This window comes from Furipterus horrens, unplaced genomic scaffold, assembly GCF_987537825.1.
Source record: "Furipterus horrens unplaced genomic scaffold, mFurHor1.1.pri manual_scaffold_15, whole genome shotgun sequence".
NCBI classification, from domain to species: Eukaryota; Metazoa; Chordata; class Mammalia; order Chiroptera; family Furipteridae; genus Furipterus; species Furipterus horrens.
The window spans coordinates 5,723,743-5,750,095 of NW_028327185.1; the positions used below are offsets into that span (position 1 = coordinate 5,723,743).

General features: G+C 42.6%; 1 protein-coding gene across 1 annotated transcript in view; it reads right to left on the reverse strand.

Moving 5' to 3' along the window:
- The window catches only part of USH2A (usherin), a 462,824-nt gene that overhangs the window by 315,511 nt on the left and 120,960 nt on the right, over window positions 1-26,353 (reverse strand). Inside the window, exons 18-20 of the mRNA XM_090263490.1 lie at window positions 25,441-25,610; window positions 22,306-22,450; window positions 12,924-13,154 (exon numbers count right to left, since the gene is read on the reverse strand). Of these exons, the coding sequence (XP_090119616.1) occupies window positions 12,924-13,154; window positions 22,306-22,450; window positions 25,441-25,610 (546 nt within the window). The remainder of the gene's footprint in view (window positions 1-12,923; window positions 13,155-22,305; window positions 22,451-25,440; window positions 25,611-26,353) is intronic.

Sequence of the window (26,353 nt, forward strand, 5' to 3'; positions counted from 1 at the left end):
AAATTCAATTATAGTTCTTGTTTCTCTATGTAAACAAAATTGCTAGTTGGTCTATAGTTCATACATCACCCAATGAGCTAATTAATATGAAAAACAGGAAACGCGTGAAGACATATTTGGCACCTTAAAAGCCAAAAACAGAAACAAAATCCCCAAGGGGGTCAAGGGTAATTCCCCACAATGAAAATCTTATCATAAATTAAAAAGTTGCAAGATTAGATGGGAAATATGTCAAGAGACTCTGAAGCACTGGCCTCCCATTCTGCTCATGTGGTCCCAGACCGCCTACTGGTTTTATCTTATTTGTGGGGAGACCAGCAACAGCGGACCTCGCAGAGATTCCACTTTCTCAGCTGCAAAACTAGCTGATGGCCCTCACTCACATTATGTCCCGAGATTGTTGAAAGACCAGGGAAACCATACGTTTGAAAGTCTTTTGGACAATGCTAACACGTTATGCAAATGTAAGCTCTTTTAATTATAACCCCCTGCATTTAAATCTGATTTGTTTTCACTCATACCTCAATGCCAATTCTAACGTGATTTAGTCTCCACAGCTTAATTATGCTGGGCCTCTGAACATTTTAAATATTTAAATTTTATCCAACCTAATCTAACATTTAACCTGAACCCCTCCCCAACACACACACACACACACATTGTAAACCCATTACTTCTTGAGGCATCTTTGTTGACGACTGAGAAAACGGGTCCCTCTGCTCTCCTAACACCTCTCATGCATCTGTAAAGAGTCGCCTGGTGTCCCTCTTGTCTTCTCTCCTGAAGACTGAACGCCCTCAGGTCTCCCAGCCATTTCTTAGAGGTCCCATTTTCAGAGCCTTTCATCATTTTTGGTTGCTCTCTTTTGAAGCCTCTGGCAAATGTGTCTACTTTATTTTTTTTTAAGTGTGCCATCCCAAATGGAACATGGCACCCCTTCCTGTCAAGGGCGAAGGCTTGCCAAGCGGAGCCCCATCGCCACCTTATTTAGCTTGTCCTTGACAATCCTGCTGATACAACAAAAGGCATCATCATCTTCCTTCTTCCTTATTTCTTTTTCCCCAACAGCATCACACTGCTAACTTTTTCTCAGGTGTCACCGCGCATAAATTAGAGCTGCAGAGGACAAAAACGAGTGACATTAACTGACTAATCCGTCTCTTAGCTGCACTCCCTAGGGCAGCACTTCATAACGATTAGGGGCTAAATAAATATCGAGTGGTCCTATGAATACTACTTGTACCCCAAGGTGATAATGTTTTAATTTTTTTATGTGATGAGAAATATAATCTTTACATTCATGATTGGAACATGCTGAAGCATAAAAAATCCATGGGTGATTCCAATGGCATTACTTAAGAACACAACTAAGTTGGCATTTTACAAGCAAGTGAGCGGAAAGAGATGGGCAAGAGAAGGTCCTACGGAATTTTATTTACATATTAGCCTGTCACTTATAGGAACATACCTGGATATTCTACCAGAAAATCAGGAACGGAAGTCATGAAATGACCAATTAACTGAAAATTAGTTACTGTATGTGAGACATGACCATATGGGATTGAGCTGGTCTGTCAAACTTGCTTCATATTTGATTTTCCAGGACCAAATCTAGGGAAAATCTGAAAGGATTTGGGAAGGTTGGAAACTACAACACAGGAAGCCTTGGTCTTCTATTGTATCTGCTGAGCAGGAGAAAAACCCCACCTGCTTTTCTGACTGTTAAGAGTACAGGCCGGGAATCCCGGACTTGTATCAGGAATTCCTTTGGGGGAAACTAGTACATGAGAGAAAAAAAAAAGAAAAAAGTAATCTCATGCAGATCAGGAGATCAGATTTAAAGGGCCCTGGGGTCGTAATGATGCAATGATGCCCTTTTATCCTCTAAGTTTTACCAACATTTTATCTTATCAGATTGGCTAAGAACCTGTTGCCACCATGTTACACAGTGAGGAAATATCAAGTGCATCAGTAAGAACACAGCTAATCTTCCTTAGCCATTCGGATGAGAAATGACCCACAGTTTAAACACAGTCCTTTCAAGGAGGAGAAGCGAAGAAAGGAAAGAGCAAGAGATTCTCCTACAATCTTATCCACCCCGGAATAAATTATGCAACCTGGACTGCAGACCTTATTTTTAATAGCTGACAAACATATCTTTCATATGGCTTCTCACTGAAAATATAGAAAGCAAAACTAACCAAAACAACTGTCATCAAAGCTTTGAGAATATCATTGGCTAAAATAAATACATATCTTTTTAAAATAAGCCCCCAAGAAATTTTAATTGTCCCGTTATCAGATACATATTAGAAATTTACATACTAGAAATTTCAAGAGGGAGCTAAAAACCATAAAAATGCATTTAAAAAAAAGGTTAGTCAGCTAGTAGGTCCTAGAGATAAAAACAATGGTAAGACCCAGGATAAAGACCGTCTCTGCAATAAGTGGTGTTGGTAAAACTTCAAGGATTCATGCAAAGAAAAGGAAACTAGATCACTTTTCTTACACCATATATCAATACAAAAATAAACTCAAAATGGTTTGAAGTCTGAAATGTAAGACCAGAAACCATAATACCCCTAGAAGAAAAAAGAATCATGTGGTAAATGCTTCAGCATTGCTCTCAGTAATAGCTTTTTGGCTACAGCTCCTTCAGCAAAGGCAACAAACGCAGAAATAAACAAACGAGACTACGTAAAGCCACAGAAGTTTTTGCATCAAGACGGAAATCAAGAACGAACTTAAAAGGCAACCTACCTAAGAGGAGATGTATTTTCAAATGATATCCCTGACAAAGGGTTAAGATCCAAAATACATAAATAACTCACCCAAGTCAACATAAAAAAAAATCCAATTAAAAAAATGGGCTGAGAACGTGAATAGACATTTCTCCAAAGAGGACACGCAGATGGTCCACAGACACATGAAAAGATGCGCAACATCACTCATCATCAGGACAAGGAAAGTCAGAATCACGACGAGAATGGCTATGAACTACAATGGAAACAAAGAGTGTTGGCCAGGACAGGGCACTAAGGGAAGTCTGACACACTGTTGGTGGGATTGTGAGAACCAGTAAGGAGATTCTGCAGAAAACTAAAAATAGGATCTCCTATATGACCCAGCAACTCCACTTCTGGCTATTTATCCAAATAAATGAAAAACACTAATCTGAAAAGGTACCGCGTGCCAATGTTCAAGGGTCATTAACAATAAGCCAATATACAGAAGCAACCTGGTGTCCGTGAATAGCTGGATGGATGAATAGGATGTGACACACACTGGAATATTAGTCAGGCGTAAAAAAAGAACAAATTCTTGCCATTTATACTGGTGACTAGTACCTAATTCTTGAATCTATCCTTGCCTTGGAGTCAGGTACTTCATCCACACATATGGCCCTTCCTTCCTGGTTGTCTTTCACTATGTACCCCTACATGCTTCTACTCCCCTAAGGTCTACCCTTGGCCCTGAGTTCTTAGACCCATTCTCATGACTTTCATTCATATGCTGGTGGCGTCTTTTAAGAATCTCTGGTTGCGTATTCCAACTCAGGGCGCTTTGAGCAAATGAAGGAATTTGTTATCCAGAGATAATGGTGGTTCTAGAACTCAGGTTCAAGAACACATCCCAGGTCAGGAAAGGTCCAACTCCAAATTCCTATGAGAAACGATTGGTTCTGCTCTGATTAGGCATTCGCACCATGATCATTAGAGCAAGGCCCACCGGACCAAGAGGGTGGCCACGGGCCCCTCCCTGGGGGCAGCCGGGGAATCTAAGATGGGATCATTTTGCGGTGGACCAAGAGCTTAAAGAATGTCTGAGACAACCACCAAATCTCTGCCTGCACCTCAGAGTTTTTTAATGGTAAACTCTAATCCAGTATTTGAGGATTTTTTAGTGTTATTGGCTTCATTTTGGCTACAGCACTGTGCAGTTTAGACTGTGCTCCTCAATGCATCGTCTTAGCCCGTGCCCACAAAACAGAGATAATGCTGCATGTTAGGTGCAAAGGGAAAAATCACCTCCAAATAGGACACTTGCTGAAAGTCTTTAATGAGACGTTAACAGCTCCATAAATTAAAGTTCTAATTTGCGTAGTTTTAGGAAATAAACAAGGAGAGAACAGTCTCAGAGGGGGCCCGGTGTTTGCTGCCTCCACGCAACACATTTTAAGGAAGTGTCAAATTGATTTTGCGATCCTTAATTATATTTCTCTGATTTTTTCCTGACTACTGAATTTATAAGTACGTAGAAGAAATCAGTTTTCAGCAAACTGTTTTTCTCAGTGAAACCTAATAACATAGCGTATTAACATCAATTATAAGACATGACTGAGGTTCCATAACATCCAAGCGGGAACTGATCAACTGCCTAAGCAGACGTGCATTTCATATTTTTACTAATTCAGTTCTTTTTAGAATAAAACGCCTAAAATATAAACAAATGCCAGCCCTTTCTAGTCAAAAAATGTCTTGTCCTAATGTGAATGAGATCAAAAGAAACCCTATCCTGTAGGAAAAAAAAAAAAACAATATTTTTAAACTATACAGGTTCTTGCTATCAGCTTAGTTTAGTACCTTTTCCTATGCTTTAGAATATATAGTGGAAACCAGTTTGTTGCAGGTGAAATTTGGAGTGTTGAGCCTAATCTAAAGAATATACATTGTTTAACTCTCTACCTAAAGGAGGTCAGGGCCAGTAAATTAAACAATATAATATAAAATTGTGGGTTTTTTTTTTTCTCTACATAAGGTAAAAGCAATTTTTCCATCACAAGCTAGATCAATGGTTCTTATACCTGAATATTGCCAGAATCACGTGGAGAACTTTCTTTTACCCATGTTAGTGTGGTATAATTTACATGCCATAATCTGCATCCATGTAAAAGGTACACACAATTCAGTAGGTCCTGAGAGCCGCACCCCCTAGAAGGCCACCCCTGGGATCAATCTTTGGGGCCAACAGTTAACTACTTTGGCAGGCAGGGGGTTGAAACGGGTTGAGGCTTCAGGCCTGAAGACGCCTGGTCTATTTCTGGTTGTTGTTTGCTGGTAGCATGTCGACCGAAAGCCTGGGGTACTTACCAGGACCCCTCCTCCTTTTTCCCCTCTCAAGATCAGGCACTGTAGGAGTCAATCAATCAAAAGGTGAAAGCAAAGACAAATAAAAGCTTTCCCTAAACTGTTCTCCATATTTCTAGGATCTTGATGCTACGAGTCCTGGCAGGTCTAGTTACTCACTAATGTTTTTAAACATATATTTAAAGGGATTTTATCCAGATTTTTTTCCCCTGTCCTCGGCAGGATTTTTTGATATGCCTCCTCGCTGGAGAGAGAAGTCACTTCTAATTATTTAATTATGTGTTTGATGCATGATTCCTCTGCAAGATCTTAAGCTCCCTTGGTAAGGGATTGTACCTGTTTTGTTCACTATTCTGTTTAAAATACCAGTCGTCACATCTGGCCAATGGGGGTACAATGAGAAAAAACCACACACGGAGTGGCCAAATGATTGAGTCCCTTCGTTTAAATAAAGGTAGATGCAGAAAAAGCACAGTCAGAAGGCCCAAAGCACAGTTTGCAGAGAACAGAAGGGGAACCCTGGCAATAAACAGTGCTTTCTTCACGATTTTTAAAGGATGTAATGGTACCATGTTGCTGAGGAGCACACAGGTGGGGATTCAGAAAAGTCCTTTGTTCTGAAAAATTATCAGTCATCTTGAAAAAAGCATTTCCAGGAAAGAAGTGGGGGAAATGCAGGTGATGACGGGTTCAGGCATGACTGACAGGTGAGAAAAGGGCCACACTGAGCCTTATTCTAAGAAGACTGGTGATGAGCAAAAAGAAAAGAAATGTTGCAAGTTCACATTCAGATGTAAAGTTGGCCACTAGGGACACAGAAATGAGATGGAGAACATCCGAACTCTAGAGAGAAGAGACAGGCCACTAACAAACCAGTGGCCTGAGCTTCACAGGTTGAGTAAAATAAATGCTTATGTAGTAGAGAGAGGTTATAAGAGAGTATCACCAAGATTTATGTGGTTGAGCCACATAAACTCTATGTATGGGAAGAACGGCACATAATTCAAAATCCTGCTTTGAAATGTGACACCACAAAATGGCAAGGGTTTGAACACATGAGGTCCCCACACTGGGGCGGAAGGATGGCCCTCTCCCACCAACTGTGCCATTGATGCCATCAGAAAGTGTATCTGAAGAACTTGCTGATGCCTCTCTACTACGGGCATTAAAAACAAAACAATCTGAGCATTGAATTCTCAATATCCCTTCGTCAGCACGGCTGGTCTGACTTATGCGATTCTTACACATCTGGATCCTGCCTCTCTCCTTCTGCACACGTGAGTTCAACCAGACACGCCCATCTCTGCTCTTTCTGTCACCATCAGACACGCAAGGAGCCTCGTCATTGCCCGAGAGCCACTTCCTCCGTCACTTTGTTCCCAGCTTCCACGGGCTCACTCTGGCCTTTATTTGTCCACATCACTACTGCGTGTTCCTTAAACCACTCGGCCATCGAAGAGATTCATATATTTGCTTTTCAGTAACGACGTCCAAAATCTAACATCAAAGGTTACCTACAAGCTGTGGTTCTAATCTGCCTTGAAAAAAACTGGCATTTTATTTAGATTTTTTTTTTCTTCTAAAGCATGTCCTGGAAAAATTACTTGCTCCCAGTCATAGGAAGACAAATACTGGTACACCAAGGGTGTTGAAGGTCAGAATTAATATGCTTTTACTAATTAGTCTACCTGAAGAAGTTTGCCCTGCTTGCACCTTTACTATAACTGCTTATAATCAGCTTTCCCTTAATGAAGTGCTTAAATGTCCCAATTTACTAAAAATAATAAAAAATAATAGCCATAATGCAGAAATACCATCCAGTAAAAAATATATAAAATATGTGCTTTACAAGCATATTGATTTTGGTTGCAGTTCTCGGTTCAGAGACGGGTAATTAACTGTATCCCTGGATCCTAAAGGAGCCCAGTACAGCCAGGTTTGGGAAGCCGAATGAACCACTGTGGAACCCAAACGTGCGACAATCATTTCGTGTCCTTGAACGGTGTTATTATGAGGAGAGTGTACAGAGTTCTCATCTGCAAGACGTTCAGCGTTGGTAATCACACTTCTCGTGAAGACAAATAAAAGGGAATTACATCCAGGTGCTCCTGTACTCTCCCGTCCCCAGTGATTTGCTACAAAGATCTCCCCAAAGGCAGGTGCTGATTTCTAGGCAGGGGCACCAGGGAAGGTGGTTCAGAGGCACGTGTGACTGGTATCTGGATGCTCCAATAGTCAAACCTTCCCCTAAATGATCATGGACCTGTTTTCATTCATGGGGAGGGGGGGAGGGAGCAGCAGAGGGACGGTCGCCTTTGGAGTGCCAATGTGAGCCGCAGTGTTTCCGTTTTCTGTTTTTACCACCTTCTGTTTGGATTACTCCCCTTACGTGGGAAGGACTAAATTCTTCATGTAAACCGAATGGTTTGACTCTGAAGTTCTGAACAAAATGGGCACTTTTTCCCTCTGAAGACACACATAGTCATCCACCTCCCCTCGCATCTGCATCACAGAGGGAAAGCTCCGTCTGCACTTTCTGGTTTGGACGGAGAAAGGACGGTCAACAGCATGCAACCCAGGAAGTGATTTCGCCCAGGGGATTTTCCTGATATTCTCGTTGCAAGAGCACGCCATGCTGACTTGGCTGTTTCTATGCACCCGCTGATGCAACCCAAGAAGGGAATTTCCATTTGATACGGAGGAAGGCTCCCATGATCACTACATTCCTCAGATTAGTAGAGATGAAGAGTAAATGTATGTTAATCTTCCATTGTCAAGTTCACGTTAGAGAAAAGCATCATAACCGAACAATCTATTTTAAAGTGTAGGCGTGCTTAAACTCGCAGGCACCTTGGTAATAACTTCTATTTTGAATTTTTGAGCTGCCTAAATCTTCGGGAGTCACAGGTCTGGAATTTCAGAAGTTAAAAGGCCCTGGCCATTTAGTACAACGCTCAATTTAATAGGGGAACATGGCTGCACCCGCATTAATGCAGGGTATCCGATGTCTCAACATTAGGTACATTCATTTAAGTAACACAATTCAATAGCACATCTTAATATAGAATATTGCATATTATTCATACCCCAGATATAACAGTTAGGCAAACACATTTTGCATGTGTGATTGCAAATGCACTAATAGAATGTTGATTTTATAAATTGCAGAAGACAGAAAAACTCCATCTCATCATTGGCACTTAATAAATATTTGTTAAATAACTAGCTAACAGCTAATGTTTAATGACTGTTAAGCAGTCTGTGTGGCAGACACTGTGAGGTGACCAGTCTCCTTTAATCCTTTCCTACCTGCTACATATCAATGGAGTGCGCAGCATTATTATTCCAATCTTAAAGAAACGGAAACAGTAAAACGATACGTGGTTTGTCTAATTACATTTAGTTAATACATAATGGGGCCTGGATCTGAAAATTACCAGTCTGCTCCCAAAGCCCTCACTCTTAATCACAGAGAAGTAAGGGAGTTAATATATGGGCTTTAACTCATACTATGATACAAGCAATGTGTTAGGACATATATTCATAGGTTTGAATTGTTTTCATTATATAAGCTAAAATGTTCAAAACAAATAAGGAAGAGGGGTGAGTTATATAAAGAGAATCCTTTCTTGAACTGCAAAAACAAGATAATTTATACTGAGACTTTCAATATTTTGTTCATGATCATGTAATAAGTTATGTATGTATTTATAAATCTTTTCATTGATGGATTAAATCTGACATTTTTCATTTATAGCATATGTATAATAATACATATCACCATATATTTGCTTTTTGAGTGTTATTTGAGATTACCATTAAAATTTCAAGAATCATTTTAGTTAAAAGTTTGAGATTTTGAAATAACTGGAAAAAAATCTAAGTTCTATTTGTACCACTTTGCAAATATAACTCATTATTTTAGAGATTTCCATGAGTTGCTCATTAATTTTGCCTCAGAATATAAAAACTGCATAAAATGTACAGGAACGTGAGCTGAAAGGATCATTTGACACACAGTATGTCAGCCCATATAAAATAATTTCATTAGATGTTATAAACCTAGCTTCAGGTAACATTTTGGAATTAATTGCTATGGGGAAAAACAGCTGACCCCCGATTGCTTTTGGGCTTACACCCACTTACCAGAGGCTCACTTCCTGTATACTATGAGGATAAAAACACCTACTTTACAGGGAAATAAGGGGGTTGAATAATGGGATAGCTAAGTAAAACAAATGGAAGCTGCTCATTATAAACTTACCCTCATCTTAGGAAGTTGCATGGTTAAGAAAAGCCATTGAGTTGGTTTGGTAAAATTGTCTAGTTCATTAACAGAGTAAATTTCATTAAACCACGACATACCTCAATCAAATTATCCAACCAAACATGTCAACTGAGCCAGAAAGTCAGACCAATAACTGGAGGGCAGAGGACCTGAATAGACACTTCTCCAAAGAGGACATGCAGATGGTCTGGTCAATAGACATATGAAAAGATATTTGATGTCACTAATCAGCAGACAAATGCAAATCAAAACAGAGAGGTGTCGCCTCCCATCTAGAATGGCCATTGTTAATAAATCGACAGACAAGTGTCGGTGAGGATGTGGAGGAACGGGAACCTCAGGCACAAGTTCGCGGGACTGTAAACTGGGGCAGCCTCTGTGAAAACCAGTGTGAAGGTTCCTCAGGAAATTCAAAACAGAACTCCCCTATGACCCAGCAATCCCAGTTCTGGGTATTTATCTGAACACTTGCAAAACACTAATTTGAAAAGGTATATGCACTCTTATGTTCACTGCAGCATCATTTACAATAGCCAAGATGCGGGAGCCACCTAAGTGCCCACTGACAGAAAATCAGATGAAGAAGAGGTGTTACATGTATGCAACAGAATATTACTCGACTATAAAAAAAAAATCTTACCTCGGTGACAGCAAGGATAGACCTAGAGGGTATTATGGTAGGTGAAATAAGTCAGTCAGAGAGACAAATACCATATGATTTCACTTACATGTGGCATCTTAAAAACAAAATAAATGAACAAACAGAAGAGAAACAGACTCATAGGTACAGAGAACAAGCTGGTGGTTCCCAGATGGCAGGAGGTTGGGGCATAGATGAGAACAGGTACAGGAAGTCAGCAGTACAGACTGGCAGTCACACAACAGTCCCGGGGATGTAAGTACAGCTTGGGGGATATAGCTAACTCTGTGATTACAATCCTATTGCGATATGTATAATGTCGGGTGGGTGTCAGATTTACCAGTGGGATTACTTTGTATGTTGTATAAATTTCCAATCACTACGCTGTATAGCCCTGGCTGGTTTAGCTCAGTGGATTGAGCGTCGGCCTGCGAGCTAAGTGTCGCTGGTTCGATCTTCCAGTCAGGGCACATCAGAGAAGGAAAACTCTGACTCCAAAAAACCTCCGCTGCCTTGCGGCATACCTCTTCAGGGGAAAGGCTAAGGGAGTAAACCCCGACAGAAAATCCGGAGCCGGAGTCCCTAAGGCGGTTTGATGTTGTGGTCAACACCGGCAACTCCTGCGGCGCACCTGAAGCCAAGCTGTATCGACTCCGTCTTTCCCTTGGACCCTTCAGCTGCGAAGAGAGGGGGGGTCTGCTGCATGGGCAACAGCAGACCCTCCATATCACCCTGCCCAGGCTCTGTAGCTTCAGCTTCACGGGAGAGGACACTCCAGCGTCATCGCAAGATGTCGATTCAACACGGGAGGAGACAGATACCGTGTCACTCCCGAGTCGGACTGCACAGCCATTCTCGGAGGTGCAGATAGACTCTTAAGAAGCTACACCATCGTCTCTCGAGACGAACGGCTGCCGACGACGACGCTGTACAACAGAGACTAATATTGAACGTCAACTGTAATGGAAAAATAATTTTTTTAAAGAAGCAAACTCAACCACTTGATGTAGACCGACTACTTCTAAGGTAAAAGAGAGCCTTAAAAGTAAGACCAAGCCGCTAATAAAAGGAGCAGGTGTTGCCCCAGAATGTGCTCCGGTGCAGAAGAATCTCTTCTTCCCCAGGAGTCCCCAAAGCACCAGGGAGCAGTTCAAGCCAAAACTGTGGTCTCCCTGCCTCGTCCTTCCAACGGTGCAGCTGGAGGCTTCGTTATAGACAGAAGGACCCTGTTTAGTGAGGCTGGTGCTCACGGCCTAACTTTTTTAAAGCAGGGTTTGGAAATCTTCCCAGACGCTGCATCTGCCCCGAGCCCTTGCCCCTCGGAGTGTATGGCCGGCTCGGGAGACAGTGCAGACGACTAAACGTATTAACGGTGGACATGCCACTCTGTCTTTCGCTGCTGCCACAGGAGGCGATCCCATCCAAAGCCTGTGCGCTGGCGAGCCAGCAAAAGCAAGCTGCCACACTCGCCGGGCTCGGCCCAGGTGCGGGGGACGGACGCTGTCCCCCCTCAGAAACACATCACAAGCCACGTGTGGGGCCAGGGAGGTCGTTTCTAGTTCCACGGGAGAAAAAGTCTTGCTTTTAATCCCCAGGTTCCTTTCCACATAGATTTTTTTTTCCTTTTCCTTCCTTTGACTTTTACAAATACTAAGCAGCAGGTTAGCATCTGAGAGGAGCTCAATGGCTGCCTGTCAGTGAAGACACTGATGTACTCGGGCCAGTCCTTACGCACGCATTAATCCCAACGTATCTCAGCTGGAGGGGCCTCGCGATTCATCACAAACGGACATCAGCAGCCAGCCTCACTTAAGAGCAAACTGTTTACTCTGCTAGGTGAAAATAAAACAACGATAACCAAGCTCTGTCTTACAATGCAAATTCCACTTCGCTGCCCTCAACCCATGCAGCATTTGCCAGGTGAGCTATTTGCTCCAAAATGATGTTCTCATGGATTAAATCCACAGCATTTTGAGTTTTCAGAATACCACGTGTCTTATCCGTTGTAAGTTGGGAAAGTGAAGTAGGAATCATGAAGAGTTACTTCTCTGTTCCTACAGTGAAACAGTCCCCTTAGATGCCATAAATCACAGAGATGGCAGGACTCCCAGGGTATTGTAGTAACAGGAAGACCAGGAGCTGGGGGAGGAAATGAGGCAGGGCTGGATGCTGTCTCTATTGACATTTTTGATATTTTATTGGAGATCCCTTTGCATTGAACTTCATTTTTTAAAATGATTGCATTGAAATATTATTTATATCGATTACTGAGTTTTCCGGTGCCTTTAAATTCTGTGCCTGAAGCAAATGCTTCCCCTGGCTGCCTCTAGCGCTGGCCCACAGAAGGTATGTTTTTCCTGAAATAGCTTTTTTCTGTAATGCTCTCCACAGAACATGGGGTATTAACAGTTGTTTATACTCTGTTTAAAAAGTTACATCACATAAGCGTTAGGGATACTTACCAAACAAAGTTAAAGAGCTTCCTTACATTGTTTTAGAGGCTTCGGTAACCTGGTGTGCATTGAGAACGTCCAAGAGTGCGGGGGGATTTCTGAGACTCACCTCCCCCCGGAGCTTTTCACAGAGCCAGTGAATCATATTCCGATAGAAACACCCGGTGAACTGTGTCCAAGAACCGTTTTTAGCACATACTTTGACCCGATAAGACAGCCTTTCCACATCTATTTTGTTTTCTTTTCTTTCTTCCACTTAACCCCACTTTTCCCCCCAGAATACTAAAAAGATAGACATGTCGCCACATTCAAGCTAAAGCTCTCAAACGGCTGAATCAGTATTTCTATAAACAGGCAGAGTAAACATCATCGGAAAGGGACATCGGAGGGACGGCACGCTTGGGGCCTGGGCGCCTCTGGAATGAACGGAATGAAGGGGCGTCCGAGGCGCTTACCCGTGAAGTCCGTGTTGGCGGGGAGAGTGGCGCTGGGGAACCTGCAGAACCCGTGTCCCGGGAAGCGCGCGCCTCTGGCCACGCGGGCCGCGGGGGCCGGCAGCGACGACTCCCTCCGCTCCAGCTGGTAGACCGGGGCCGGGCCGTTCAGCGCTGCGGGCGCGGGCCATCGCGTGCGGATGGCGGTGCTGCTGGCCCCGTCCAGGAGGGGGGGCCGCAGCCCGGCGGGGGCTGCGGGTCAGAAAACACCTGTTACACCTGGGCCGCGGAGCCCGTCTGCAGACGCGCAGCCTCGCGTGCGCTCGGCGTGTCACGCTGGAACGCAGGTGCGCTGCGCTCCCCCGCCCGTGTGCGCTTCCGCAGAACTTTCCAGGAGCTGCTCGAATTCCCCAGGTGGGAGGGGCTCGCCGAGGTCCACCTCGGTCGGTGGGCGGGGCCTCTAGCCAGGTGCTCCCCTGGCCTGCAAGGCCTCGGGAAGCCCGTGCATGGAGCCCAGGAAGCCATCAGGGTCACCTGGGCGTCCGCGCACCGGGCACCTGGCCTCCCAAGCCAGCACTGCTCCAGCTCAGTGCACCTTGGGCACCTGCTCCCAGGCTCCTGTCAGCCTGCCACAGACACCTGCGCAGGTCCCCACAGGGCCAGCTGCTACGCAGGGCCACGTTTCCGAGACTGGACGGCACAGCTGTTTCGTCTAATCGTTTTAAGCACACACAGAAAGTCCAGCAAAACGAAAACAGAAAAATAGCTCTCAAATGAAGGAACAAGAACAATCCCCAGAAAGAAACCCTAAGGAAATGAAAATAAGTCACTTGCCCAATAAAAAATTCAAAGAAATGGTCATACAGCTGTTCATCAAACGTGAGAGGAACTTAGGGAGCACTTCAACAACAACAACAAAAAAGTTTAAGTAAGAACCAAACAGACCTGAAGAATACAATAATTAATTTTTTTTAAAAGAAACAAACACATTAGAAGGAATCAACAGCAGATTAGCTAACACAGAAGAACAGATCAGAGACGTGGAAGAGAGATTAGTGGAAACTTACCAATCAGTACAGCAGAAAGAAAAATGAATAAAACAAAGATAGTCTGAGGGACCTCTAAGATATCAAGATATCAAGTGCTCGAACATTCACACTAAAGGGATCCCAGAAGGGCTCTCTTCCAGTTTCAACACTAAAGTTGATGTTGAATATTTGAACTCTAACAACTAGCAGAGAACTTAGATTCCTAGGGAAATTCTTCCCCCTAGCAATTACCCTATTCTTAGGAAGTGAGCTACAGAGAGGAAGTCAAACCAAAGTAGTTTTTAAATTCTCTTGCTTAGAAACAAAAAAGCACAACACAAAACCAAACCACCTTCCTGCTGGTATGTTGTGGTATCACTTGGAAGAGTCAACCCAGCCTGTTTGAAAGGCGAGCACCCTACTGAGCCATTACCTTCTGAGTTCTGCTACAACCACAGGGGGAATCTGCAGCCAGTTAAATTAGACTGGTTACACACACACACACACACACACACACACACACTCTCTCTCTCTCTCTCTCTCTCTCTCTCTCTCTCTCTCTCTCTCTCTCTGTCTCATAGAATGATGAGAAGAAACATACATATTCTTGAACAGTTAAACACATGCTCACAAACATAAAAGCACTAGAAGATAAAAGATTATTTGTCAGATACCAAAGTGAGGGGATTATAGGTATAAATTAGTTAATCTCAAATCAGTAAATTAAGAGATGACATAGAATCATGGTAAGGGCTCTGCAGACTTTTAAAGATTAAATTTCACTTTCTAATTTCTAATTCTGCATGATTTTTAAAAAATCACTTAAAACATATCTGCCTCAGTTTTCCCATCTATGGCATGAGGATAAATTTTCAGTGGAATATTTTGACAATAACTGCATTTAAAAACCATACACATAATTACTTTAGCTTTTACAAAACAAAATTCTATAGCAATACAAGGCACTGTTATTACTACCCAATAGCACATCTTTCAAATCAGGTATCATAAAAGAATACAGTTCACCCACATTCAAAATCTATGTGTTTACTTAGAAGATCTTATAAATGTGAAGTATAAAATGGAACTTCAATATCCATCATTTCAAAGAATAACAACATGCAATGTCTGTTTTGACTTGGAATAAAATTACAATATTCTTGTATTATCTGAAGTAGCTCTGAAATCTGATCGCTAGTCTGTCTCTTCTATTCATAAGTAGCCTTTTATAAAATACTTGATAATATATATTCTTCTCTATGCGGCATTTATTACTTTATAATCTGATTAATAGCACATCATTATGCATAAATTTACACTTGCAAAATTTATGTAGTGTGGAGTTTGAACATCATTGGATAAGAGCTGAAGGCTAAATGAGCAGAAACTCTTGCTGGTGACAAGTCTTTAAAATCAAATCTCTATTTCCAAGGAAGAGTTTGTTGTCTATGAAGACTGCATGACCACGTCTTAAAACATCATCAGCTTTCCATTATGAAGACAGGGATCCAGGAAATAGGCTTCCCGAATTTCAGGAGTGCGGGGAGCAGACTAACTTAACATCAGACGTCCTCAGGCGGTGCGTCAAGAGAAAATAATTCTGACTCTCTCTCTGAGACGCAGTTGGCAACTGACGCACTTCAGCTGCTCCCCCATGAGCGGTCCGAAGACGAAAAGACCACCCCCCCCCCTCAGACTCTCAGAGGTCACTCAGCGTTGCCTCGTTGACTGTCTACTCTCTGGCCAGGAAAAATAAAGAACAGAATCCCTTGCTCTGCTCCCTTCTTTCTGTATGAGCCTCCTTCGAAAGGAGTAGGGATAGTGAAACTGATCTGGAAAAGGAGGAAAAAACGGAGGCTCTCGGCTGGCTCCTGGAAGTCCCTGATTACGGAACACTGGCGAATCCGTTCTCTGGTCTCTGGGGTCTTCAGTACCCCATTTGTTGAGGAGCGCAGTGGGCCTGCATGTGTCTAGGATCTCTTCCGGTTTCCAAGTGCCGCGACTGCTTCTCAATCAGTGAACCGGGAGGGGTGCAGGACATGGATCCCCACAGCCCTCCGTGGTGCCCCCTTCAGCGCTGAGCCAGCATGTTCCTTGGTCCCAGCACAGCGTGTCCACAGATGGTTTCTCTGTGTCCTAGGACATAGCGACAAGCCAGAGAGCCCTGCTTTCAGGGACTTACTTTCAGGGACCTCACCGCCTTGGTGAGAGTACACCCTGCCTTAATGAGCCCTCACTCCGGTGACCAACAGTCATTTTTGCACGTAGCTAGGGTCCCCCATGAGGAGAGCGAGGAGGAGCCTTGGTCTCTGAGTTTCACGGCAGCAGCAGTGAAGACCGCGGGCTCGTTCCCTGAAGCCCACCGTTGATAAAAGGCAGAGGCTGGGACTGTAATTATGACATTCTTGCTACCCAAACTTGAAGCTTTTATGGGGCCTCTGCAATTAACTACTTAAATGCATCGTAACACTTGCTTCTCTGACAGCAATGTATTGATTTTTTCATCATTTTCAAGACTCCTCCAGCACAAATAAATGTACTACAGTTACAGTTAATGCACTGTGTACATGCATTAAACGCTGGTGCGACACAGTTTATTATTTGGTGACATACAGAATTGAAGTCTGGCTTCTCAGAAAGTAGCAGCATTGATTCAACATCCATATGGAAACTATCACTGTCCTTGGTATTACCATTTCTCCAACTTCTAGAGACCTTTTTTATAAGACACAGAGTCAGTGTAGGACAAAATTAAAAATAATCTCACAGAGAAGATACGATTTCTGCTTTCCTTCCTAAAGGCATCGCTGTGGAATCTATGGCAATTTTTTTCGGATTTTTTTGTTTGTCTATTTAATTTCATTCCTTGCACATATTTAGGGCACACCCCTCAAAATACTTTGCATCCTATAGTCTCTATGATTCAATTTTTACATATTGCAATGGTGGTGTTTTAAGGCTTTACTATAATTAGTACTTTATAAAGCTAAACAGTGTTTCAAAAAGTGTGACTTTTGAGCTCCATTTCTTGCGTGCCAAAAAGGCCAAGTGCTGCTACCACTGAAGTCACAAAGCTACATACAGGCCTCGCGACAGAGGTCATTCTGTCTTTCACCCTCCAGTCTTTCCCTCCGGTGCACCCACACATTCACAATTAAAGTTGGTGAGTAAAAGCAGTTAATTCTGTTTTGTTAGAAATAATATCATTTTAGTTTTAGCGTCTAAGACAGATGCCAGCATTTCACTCCGAACAGATGGCAATTCCGTCTAATAGTGCATCTCTGTATTAGTAAGGTCTGTTGTGTATACAAACAGTAATAAACAGTAGGTAAGGATCAAAATAAATTTTAATTGTTGACATTAAATTCTGGCAGCCACCGTTCTAGGGCTGCAATACTCCTTTTTTAAGGCTGTCAGATTTACGAACGCTGCAAAAGCTTTGCTGAAAGCTTCTGGGTCCCAGTTTCAATAAAGAAATGCTTGCATGCTACCAGGTACCGGATCACACCAGGATACCTGTTTTCCTGTTCTGCACTATTTCTTCAAGAGTGACACCGGATTGGTAAGACCCTCATGGTGATGGTCTGCCAGGGGCTCTTTTAGAATCTAGCTCCCGAAAGACTGAACATTTCATCAAGAAGTTGATATAAAACGTTATGCCCCCTTGTTACATGGTCCGGGGGACGGTCACAGTATTATCACAGCCACTTGCGTATCTTCCTAAGGGTCTCCCATTCAGCTCCTGTTATTCTACGTGCAGATCAGGGCATTGCTGAACTTCTCTGAAAGTGACATCATTTCCGTCCTCTCGTTGGCTTTGCCCAAGTCTGAAGGGTTTCCCTGACAGTCCCCGCTCTCCTCAGCTGCTCTTCCACAGGCTTTGCCGTGGATCAAATGTGCCAACAAGCGCCCATGTGCTTCTCAGACTACCTTCAGGCCTTACAGGTCGCAATTTATTTGGGGAAGCTGCCATGTTAAAAAAATAAATAAAAACAAAGAAAGAATCATTTTTTTCAAAAAAGTTTGGCATTCAGGGGGCCGTTCAATAACAAACACACTTTGCAATCCTATTTCTTTAAAAAATGGATGCTTTTTTTTTTTTTTTTTAAATCATGAAAAATATATTGCTTCCACCATATGGGGCGACCAACGACTCACCAACCGATTTAAGAGGCAGCATATTGTGCTGACCATATGTTCCAGTGCTGTTGAATGGCTGAGTGATTCATGCCCGTCACATTCTAGTATATCAATTAAAGCTCCTTGAAGTCCCCATGATTTGTGTCTCTGTTATTAAACCCTGCTAATTCATCCCACTTACACATCTGTTATAAATCTCTAGGAGTGCCGCATGATTCATGGCAATCTGTGAGCATGCTGCCGCGAATTCTTCTCCTCGTAATTAACAGTAAATTGTTTTACTGCCATGCAATGAATTTTTCAGTTATATTGCAAATGAACTCCTAAATGTGCGGTTCTTTCCCAAGAACCGACTTATATCATTAGGCAATTAAAAAGTATTGCTTTGCACCAAAAGCTCTTCATCAAGAGAAATGCAGTTGAAACGTGGCTGAAGAGCAGTGGAAATTTGACACGGCGCTTCAAAGTGTAAATAAAAGGGTAAAAGTATTTCCAAAAGAGGAAACCAAACGAACCAACGCGAGCCCTGCCACGTCGTCATGGCGTCGCCGGTGCTCAGGGGGGGCCCCGCCAACACTTGGTGGGACAAGCCTGCCAGGACGCGTTCGTCTTAGAAGGTCCTGACGTCGTCTGTCATTAGCACATGGCTCAGATTGCTTTGCGCTTCTCTGATGGTAAAGCGGTGCCTTTATGCTTGAAATAAATAATTGGGTAATTAGCCCAGTGGAGTCATCCGAGGGTCCCAGTGCTGTTCGAGTGTTCTTGTCAAAGGTGAGGCGAATTCATTTCAGCTCGCCTCCGCAGCTCTTCACAGAGGCTTTGATATTTCCCCCCGGTTTCCTGGCAGCGGCCTCGGATTCATGAGTCCGTACATCCAGTCAGTAGTTGAACAACAAATAGAATTAAATTCAAAGAAGGGAAACTAATTGAAGGGCAGCAACAAAAGTGTTTGGTAATGTGCTTTCTAATATGGCATGCCACATTTGCATGATAATTTTTCCGTTTCAGCGTGGAGCAGAAAGGGACTCGCTTAATGAGGGATTATTCAAGATGGGAGCGAAGGAAATGCATTCATAACTAAGAACAAAGCCTGTATTATTAAACAAAAAGGAGCCACCTCAGAGAAGTAACTGGATGATTGGTTGATGCATTATGAATAAAAAAGAGAAATATTTATATTGGTATTCACGAATGACTATATATACAAGATTGTTGTAATTAAAATTATAAATTAACATATTAAGAGTGCTTGTTTAATCACTCTGGGTCCTATTCACGGTGAAAAGACTTATGTACCTGCATGCAAAACAATGTCTGTCTGCAGCCCAGCAGCAAACAAGCCTATACGTTTTACTCTGGATTCAGAAAAAAAGCTTAATGCACCGCTAATTACTTGCTTAATGGTAGATGGGCACATCTAAGCTCTCGGGGTAGAGGTCAGTTTATGGCAGGCCAAGGAAATAGTTCCTCCAGAAATGGATCTCCAGAAGAAATTTTTCTTTTAAAGAAAGGTTTAAAAGTGTACTTAATAGGCAAAGGATGGACATGCACAAATTTCCCTAGATTAAAAGGGTGATTTTAAATGTGTCCCAGGGCCTCTAAGAGGACCCAGTCCACCAGTTCCTTACCCTCCTACCTCCAGAAGCAACTCCAAAGCCACCAAAGACCCTGCTGGAAGGTTCTGCAATGCAGAGAGAAGGGACAGCTTCTGGACACACCCTTCCCACCCATAGGATCTCAGTCTCTGCTGCGGCCCAAAAACCAGAGGGGCAGCAACAGAATATTCTGGATGAAATGCACCAATTCTAACTGTATCTCAAATTGAAATACAAATATTGAAAGAGCCAATCACAATTCTCAAGCTTTGTAATGCAGCAGTCAGATAAATCTTCACAAGTATCTTTTTGACTTCTCTGACTGAGATTTAAGGAAGAAACATATTTTCGTGATTTTGCACTGTGAAGAGGCTGACTACGCCTTCTGACTTTGGGTACTCTTACAAAGTATTTCGATGTGGCTGGCTTCTTCTGATCCCCAATAATAAGCTTATGTGAACTGCATTTAGACTTAACACTGAAATTTTCTGACTGATCCACTAAAATTCATCGGAGTAATATGTTCCCTCCAAATTGCAATTTTATTACGAGGGAAACACCAAGGAGAAACAGAACTTTGCAAGTGAACTTTTAAGTCCTTTCCTACATCAAAACTGTTGACTTTTCTAAAATTGGCTTTTCCAATGTTTACTCCTATGAATTAATACAGATGTTACATCCAGATGTTTAATCTTAAGAAAATTTTAGAAAAAAATCCTTATTTACTAAGCATAAAGAGGTAAGAAAGATATTGGGCTTGTGAGAGCTGGGTTTTGCCTTGCAATTCAATAAAAACAAGTAAGTGCATGCTTGCTGATTTAAATACCCCTGAAATGGTGGATTTTATACTAATTCAAACAGCAAGCAAAAATCATTTTTCCATGCAAGTGATTTCACTCTCTGCTTGGCAGATGAAGACTCAGAGAGTTCTGACAAAACAGACTAAGAGGTTAGGAAATAAACATTTTTCCGGAGGAAGACTAAAGTAATGTGTCCTGCAATAAGAAAGGATTTCACCAGGGAACAAGCATTAATGCAATTTCTAATGGAAATTGAGTAGAAGGGAAATTTGGGCAAGGCACCAAGAGCCACACATTTCGAACTGACCAGTTCATCTTCCCCGGCAAAGCTTCTGCTCCGAACATGCTCCTTAGGGAGCTGCCCTCTAGAGGGTTGCCAATGACCCCGGCTCCTTGTGGTCCACTTCTCTCTCACTTTTCCTACAGCCTATGACACTACAGACAACATGCTCCTTCTAGAATTCTCTCTTCCCTTGACTTTCCTGATTCTGTTCTCTCTAGGTTCTTTTCCTAATGCTGATCACAGGTATCTATCCCATATCCTCTGTTCCTGTAGCTTTATTCCTTCCTCACATGCCCCCATGGGGTCGATCCTATCTGTAGGTTGTTGGCACGTTAATGCAGACACAAATAAGGTATAATTGAACGGATTTCCTTTGAATCCCCCACAGTGTTTTTGGTAGTAAGCCTTCAATAGATGCTTATTGAGGGAAACATTCACAATAAAATACAATGTGGTTGTGGCACATTGTTGACTCTATATGGCCACAAACAAATTTGAACTTTGTAGTTTTTGAGCAGAACTTTGAAATGCATGTAATTCTGAATGGCGTACTCCTTACAGAACTGAAAAACAAATGCTTTTAGACGTCAGCCTCCTAAGGTTTATTTCTGTAGTACTTTCTTTGGGTTTAGGATTCTCTATTGTCTTTTCCGTATTAAAACAACCTTATGAAACGGAGGTTGTAAGCGAAACTTCCTGGTTTTGATAAAGGTAGACATTCTGTAACAGTTACATTGTGACTGGCAAGAAATAATGTTTATGGCGGGTTTAGTCTGTGCTGGGCACTGCTGTCAATAATTAACATGTATTAATTCTTTTCAGCCCTCCTAAGAACCCTGTAAAAGAGGTTCTCCTTATTCAGAAATTGGGAAATCAAGGCACAGAAGTGACATAAACGGCTCAAGGTCACCCAGACAGCACACAGCAGAGCCCAAATTCAAGCCTTGGCATTCTGGCTTATCATTTTCTCCCCTACATATATAGATAATAATATCATCTTTTAAAAAGTCAATTAACTCGTGCATCTCACGGCTTTCAGAGAACACATTTCTACATCCTAGTTTTTGAGGCTAGAGAGACGGGGAGAAGAAACAGGGGACTTAGGTCAGTGCTAGGTCAGTAGTCTTCTAGTGGACAGACGTGGCCTTGAGCCTACGGCCAGTAAGTAAAACTGGAGCTGCACAGGGCACTCAGGTACACTGCCTTTGAGGCCACAGGACGTCACTGCAACCAACGAGGACAACGGCAGCACTGACATTATCCCTGGTGCGTGGAGTACCAAGACCCAGGATGGTGGCGAAGCCCTTGAGTTACTCTGCATCTAATTATATTTCTTATGATGCTACAGCTACAACTCAGGAGCCCTAGGTGCCTCTTAATCTTAAGTTTATTATTTTGTTTAAAAATGTCAAGGTGAATAGCAATCAGGATTCATAAGGGAGCAGGAAAGAGCAAAAAAGACAAATACTAAGCCCAGACTGGAGAAGGCACTGAGCTTTGGAGGCGGCCGTCTACAAATGCACGCTGTATTTTTCATGTCTGTGGAAAGGGGCTTACCTGCTGCTAACGTCTGTCCTGCTCCTGGAGTGCTGGCTACACAACCGATGGAGTTGCAGAGAGAAACAGTGAAGCTGTAGGTTCTGTAAGGTTTCAGTCTGCGTACAACGTACGACAGTTGCTGGGATTCAACGGTGGCCAACACCTTCAAAAAAATTAGATGGTAGGTAATTGATGTGAAGGATATAACCCTGGCCGTCCAAGTTCCATGAATTCAGACAAAAGGAATGCTGGCCAATCAGTTAGGAAAAAGAATTTTTTTTGCTAAGAGTCTCAACAAGCTAGGGTTTAATTGATAATTGTATAACCACACTGTTTTATGAGGTTAAACTCCAGTTCCTGAGCGGATAAATGAGGAAAGCAAGTAATTGCCCCATAAAGCAGCATGGTGACATGGTTATTGTCACCAATGGCAGAGATAAAGGATGGTGACACTGTCATTGTTACCACGAAAAAGTCCAATTAAAACCATAGGGTTTGGCCAAAAGTACCCCAATGCGGTGATGCCCACATGCTATTTGATGGGCATCATAGAGAGAGATGTCACGTTGTTAAATCAACCCCATTGTGCTCTTTAAAAAAAAAAAAAAAAAAGGAGAAGAAAGTAAACACATTACTGAGCGCCCACATGAGATCAATTCTCAATTATTGTTTTTATGCAAATAAGCATACACAGATTAGATCAAACAGTTATATTGTTTCTGAAATATTGCCTTTATCACACAATTGCAGATGAAAATAGCAGACCTGAGCAACAGAGACTGAGAGGAACTACCTAGTCCGTAAACAAGTAATGAAATAACCAGCCCCGAGAGCCGGCCCTGTTGTTATAACTAGAATTGATCAAAGCACCCATGTAAATGTTCTTGGTCTGTAGACCAGGAAAGTAACTGAAGTGGAGAGTTTGACACCAAGCACACGCAAGTACACAACCATTTCTTCTAAGGAATCAACAAATCTTTCATAAACTTAAGTAAATTGTATGAATATGATAACTGTAAAGGTTAGTAACGGTGGAGTAATTTTCTGGGTATTTTCCCTTTAAAGTACAATAACATGCATTTGAAATAGTTACACGGGTCTTGAATTTAAAATTTCATAACCTTGGTGAGTAGTTCTAGGAAGCAGTGTAACTGGAATATAAATTATATTGTTTACATAAGAGTTTTCAGAAATAAAGGTGATTTTAAAGTTTCTAAACACCTAGGAATAATTTAAAACTGTGATACCATTTCATTGCAATTACATTTAGAAATCAGGAGAACATCAAACACTGAATTATTAATTCTTTACCTAATCATAAATGGCTTTTATGGAATTAAAGATATAAACTTTGCTGCTTTTGCCATGTGCTTTAAGTTTTTCTTTAAAAATACAACTTTAAAACCTACTTTATATTTAGAACAATCCTGGTGGAATTAGTGTAGATGTTTAAAAAACAAAATTGTTTTCAGGACAAGGTACACTATGGTGCTTCTTATTTAAGGTCTTATGTTCAGAGGACAACATATTCCATGTGTGGGAATGTTGCTCTGACCAAGGTCCTGAGTCACACGGGATGCCACCAGCTTTGGGCACACTGTGAGGAGGAAGGGCACTGTTGTGGGCAAGCAGACCAGGCACTTGGGACACAAAGCCTAGCAGATCCTATGCTACTCGAGGTGACCGTAGTGGGCGGAGGTGCTATGGGGCCCTTACAGCGAGCATCTGACTAGGGACCATTCAATGGCCATGCAGCCGAAGCTGCTCCTCATGAGCTGGGTTCTGCGGGACATGCCAAGTCTTAAGGTCAGGTGGGCCCAACAGAAATCCATCATAAAACGGAAGAGGTTACCTAGGAATGGACCTAAGTGAAGCCAGAAGGCACAACATGTTATGCAAGCAGGAAGTCCAGCCCCCGAGCCATCTTTCAGTCTGGGGGTTGAACTCAGCTAGCACCTGTGACCCTTGGAGAGCTCTTAAAACCTGAGAAAGCAGAAAAATGTGGTTTGGTTCATGGATGGTCTGTCTTAGAATGTGGCTGCAAGTCAGACATGGGTGACAGTTGCTCTGATGCCACATTCCAGGATGGCCCTACAGACCAGCAGTGAGAAGACCCTCTCGATGGGCAGAACCTCAGGCGGTGAATCTGATCATCCACATGAGTGCAAAGGGGAGGGTCCCAAGGTGAAATACACCTCCAACATGTGACAGTGACTTAGCTGTATTCATCATGGGCATCAAAGAAAAAGGACTGAAAGATGAGGAACTAGAAAGTCTGGGGAAAGGGAATGCGAAAGACTCATGGGAGAGGGAATCAAGTGTGAAGAACTTTTTGTCACATCATTTCCCTTCAAAGAACATGGCCCTCAGTAGAGGCGCTAAGCAGCCAAGAAAGACCTGTCTGGTTGACACCGGCCAGTCTCTGTCACTGGCCACCTGCACGTTGCTCAAATGGGCCAATGGAGAAACTTGGGGCAGCCACAGGCTCACACAAGCCTCTCATCCTCTGAGTTTGTGTCCACACACACGTCTGTGAAATGAACTGGCGCATGTACACAGGAAAGCCTCGGTGACTGTCACCCATGACCATCACTCTCCTTACTGCTGGCTGGACTAGGAGTTACTGCAAGGCAGTAGATCATCATCTGCCCCAAACCTTGAGCATCATAACCTTTGCTACGAGCTGTGATGAATTCCATTCCTCAGATTTTCCCGAAGGAAACAGAAGTACGCAAAACGCACGTTTAAATGTTCTTAGCAATGTTATTCATATCTCTAATAGCATTCATACAACATAGATATCAACTTATTGTTCACCGGCTAAAAGCAGTATTGCATGTCCAAGGAAGAGGATGGTACAAAGCTATCAAAAGTCAGCTTCTGCCATCATTTTTAAGGATTATATTTTAAGTGGAAAAGGTAAATTTTATGAAACAAAATTTTACCAACGTAGTATTAATATATGCTTGTATCAGAAAAAGTTAGTTACATAAATAGGAGAGCTTTGCACATACAGCATTGCAGCAGGAAATAAATGTCCCCTTTCGGCAACGTATACGGGAGAATTCCGTCACTGTGTTCTGCGAACTTGGGAAATGTCAAAAGGAAGACGTAACTCGGTTCTGAAAGGACAGTAGCTGAACGGAACGATACCTGTGAAAACGCCACCGGAGGGGACTGCCGAGGTGCCTGTTCCGAAATCACACTGATGTCGTACCTCACAACCTGCCCTCTCGTGACGTCATCCGGCGGCTTCTCCCAGGACACGTTGAGAGAGAACGGGGAGAGGGGGGTGACGGAAGGGGGCGTCATGAACACGGGCTCTGTCGGTGACAGTGACAACCGCAACACCGTGAGGCCTCACGGGCTCTTCAAACTCAGTCCCCACATTTATCCGAGTTTCTGAAACCTCCTGTTTGTTATGTAACATTCCGAGTTTTAAATATCAAAGAATATAATGCTGCATTTAAGAACTATTTTACCTTATCGGCAAGGATGGTCTCCAATTCCATATTAGCATCAAAGACATCTTCCATTTACAAAATAAAATTTATCTAGTAATTTGTGTGTATAACTAGTAGGTAATTGGATGGGAAGCCATAAATATTAAAGAGTATTTTTTTAAAAAGTAACAAAACAGAATCAGTTTCAGTCCACAACATTTAGAACAATGCGTAGTGACATCCTGGATTTCTTATATGGAGAAGTAGCCTGCTGAGCCAAACCAGTATACCTGGGAGGATATTATTTTTCAGAAAGAGGTAACTCTAAAATCTTCTAAATAACTCCAAAGGAATTTTTTAGGTTTTCAATGAATCTTGACGGAAATGTTCAGGGTATATGTACACGCATACATTCTCCCCTTGCCATCCCAGGGAACTCAATATAGATTTTAAATGCGCTAACCCAAAAGTGCATTATCAAAAGACCTCACTGCACCGTCATTAGCCAGTGACCCATAAGATTATGAGGGTCTGGTGTTGCAGCTTCCCCCATTACTTTTCATCCCTGACCTTGACTTTCCCCTTCCAGAACGCCATGGCTCATCACTCGTGCTATTGTGGCG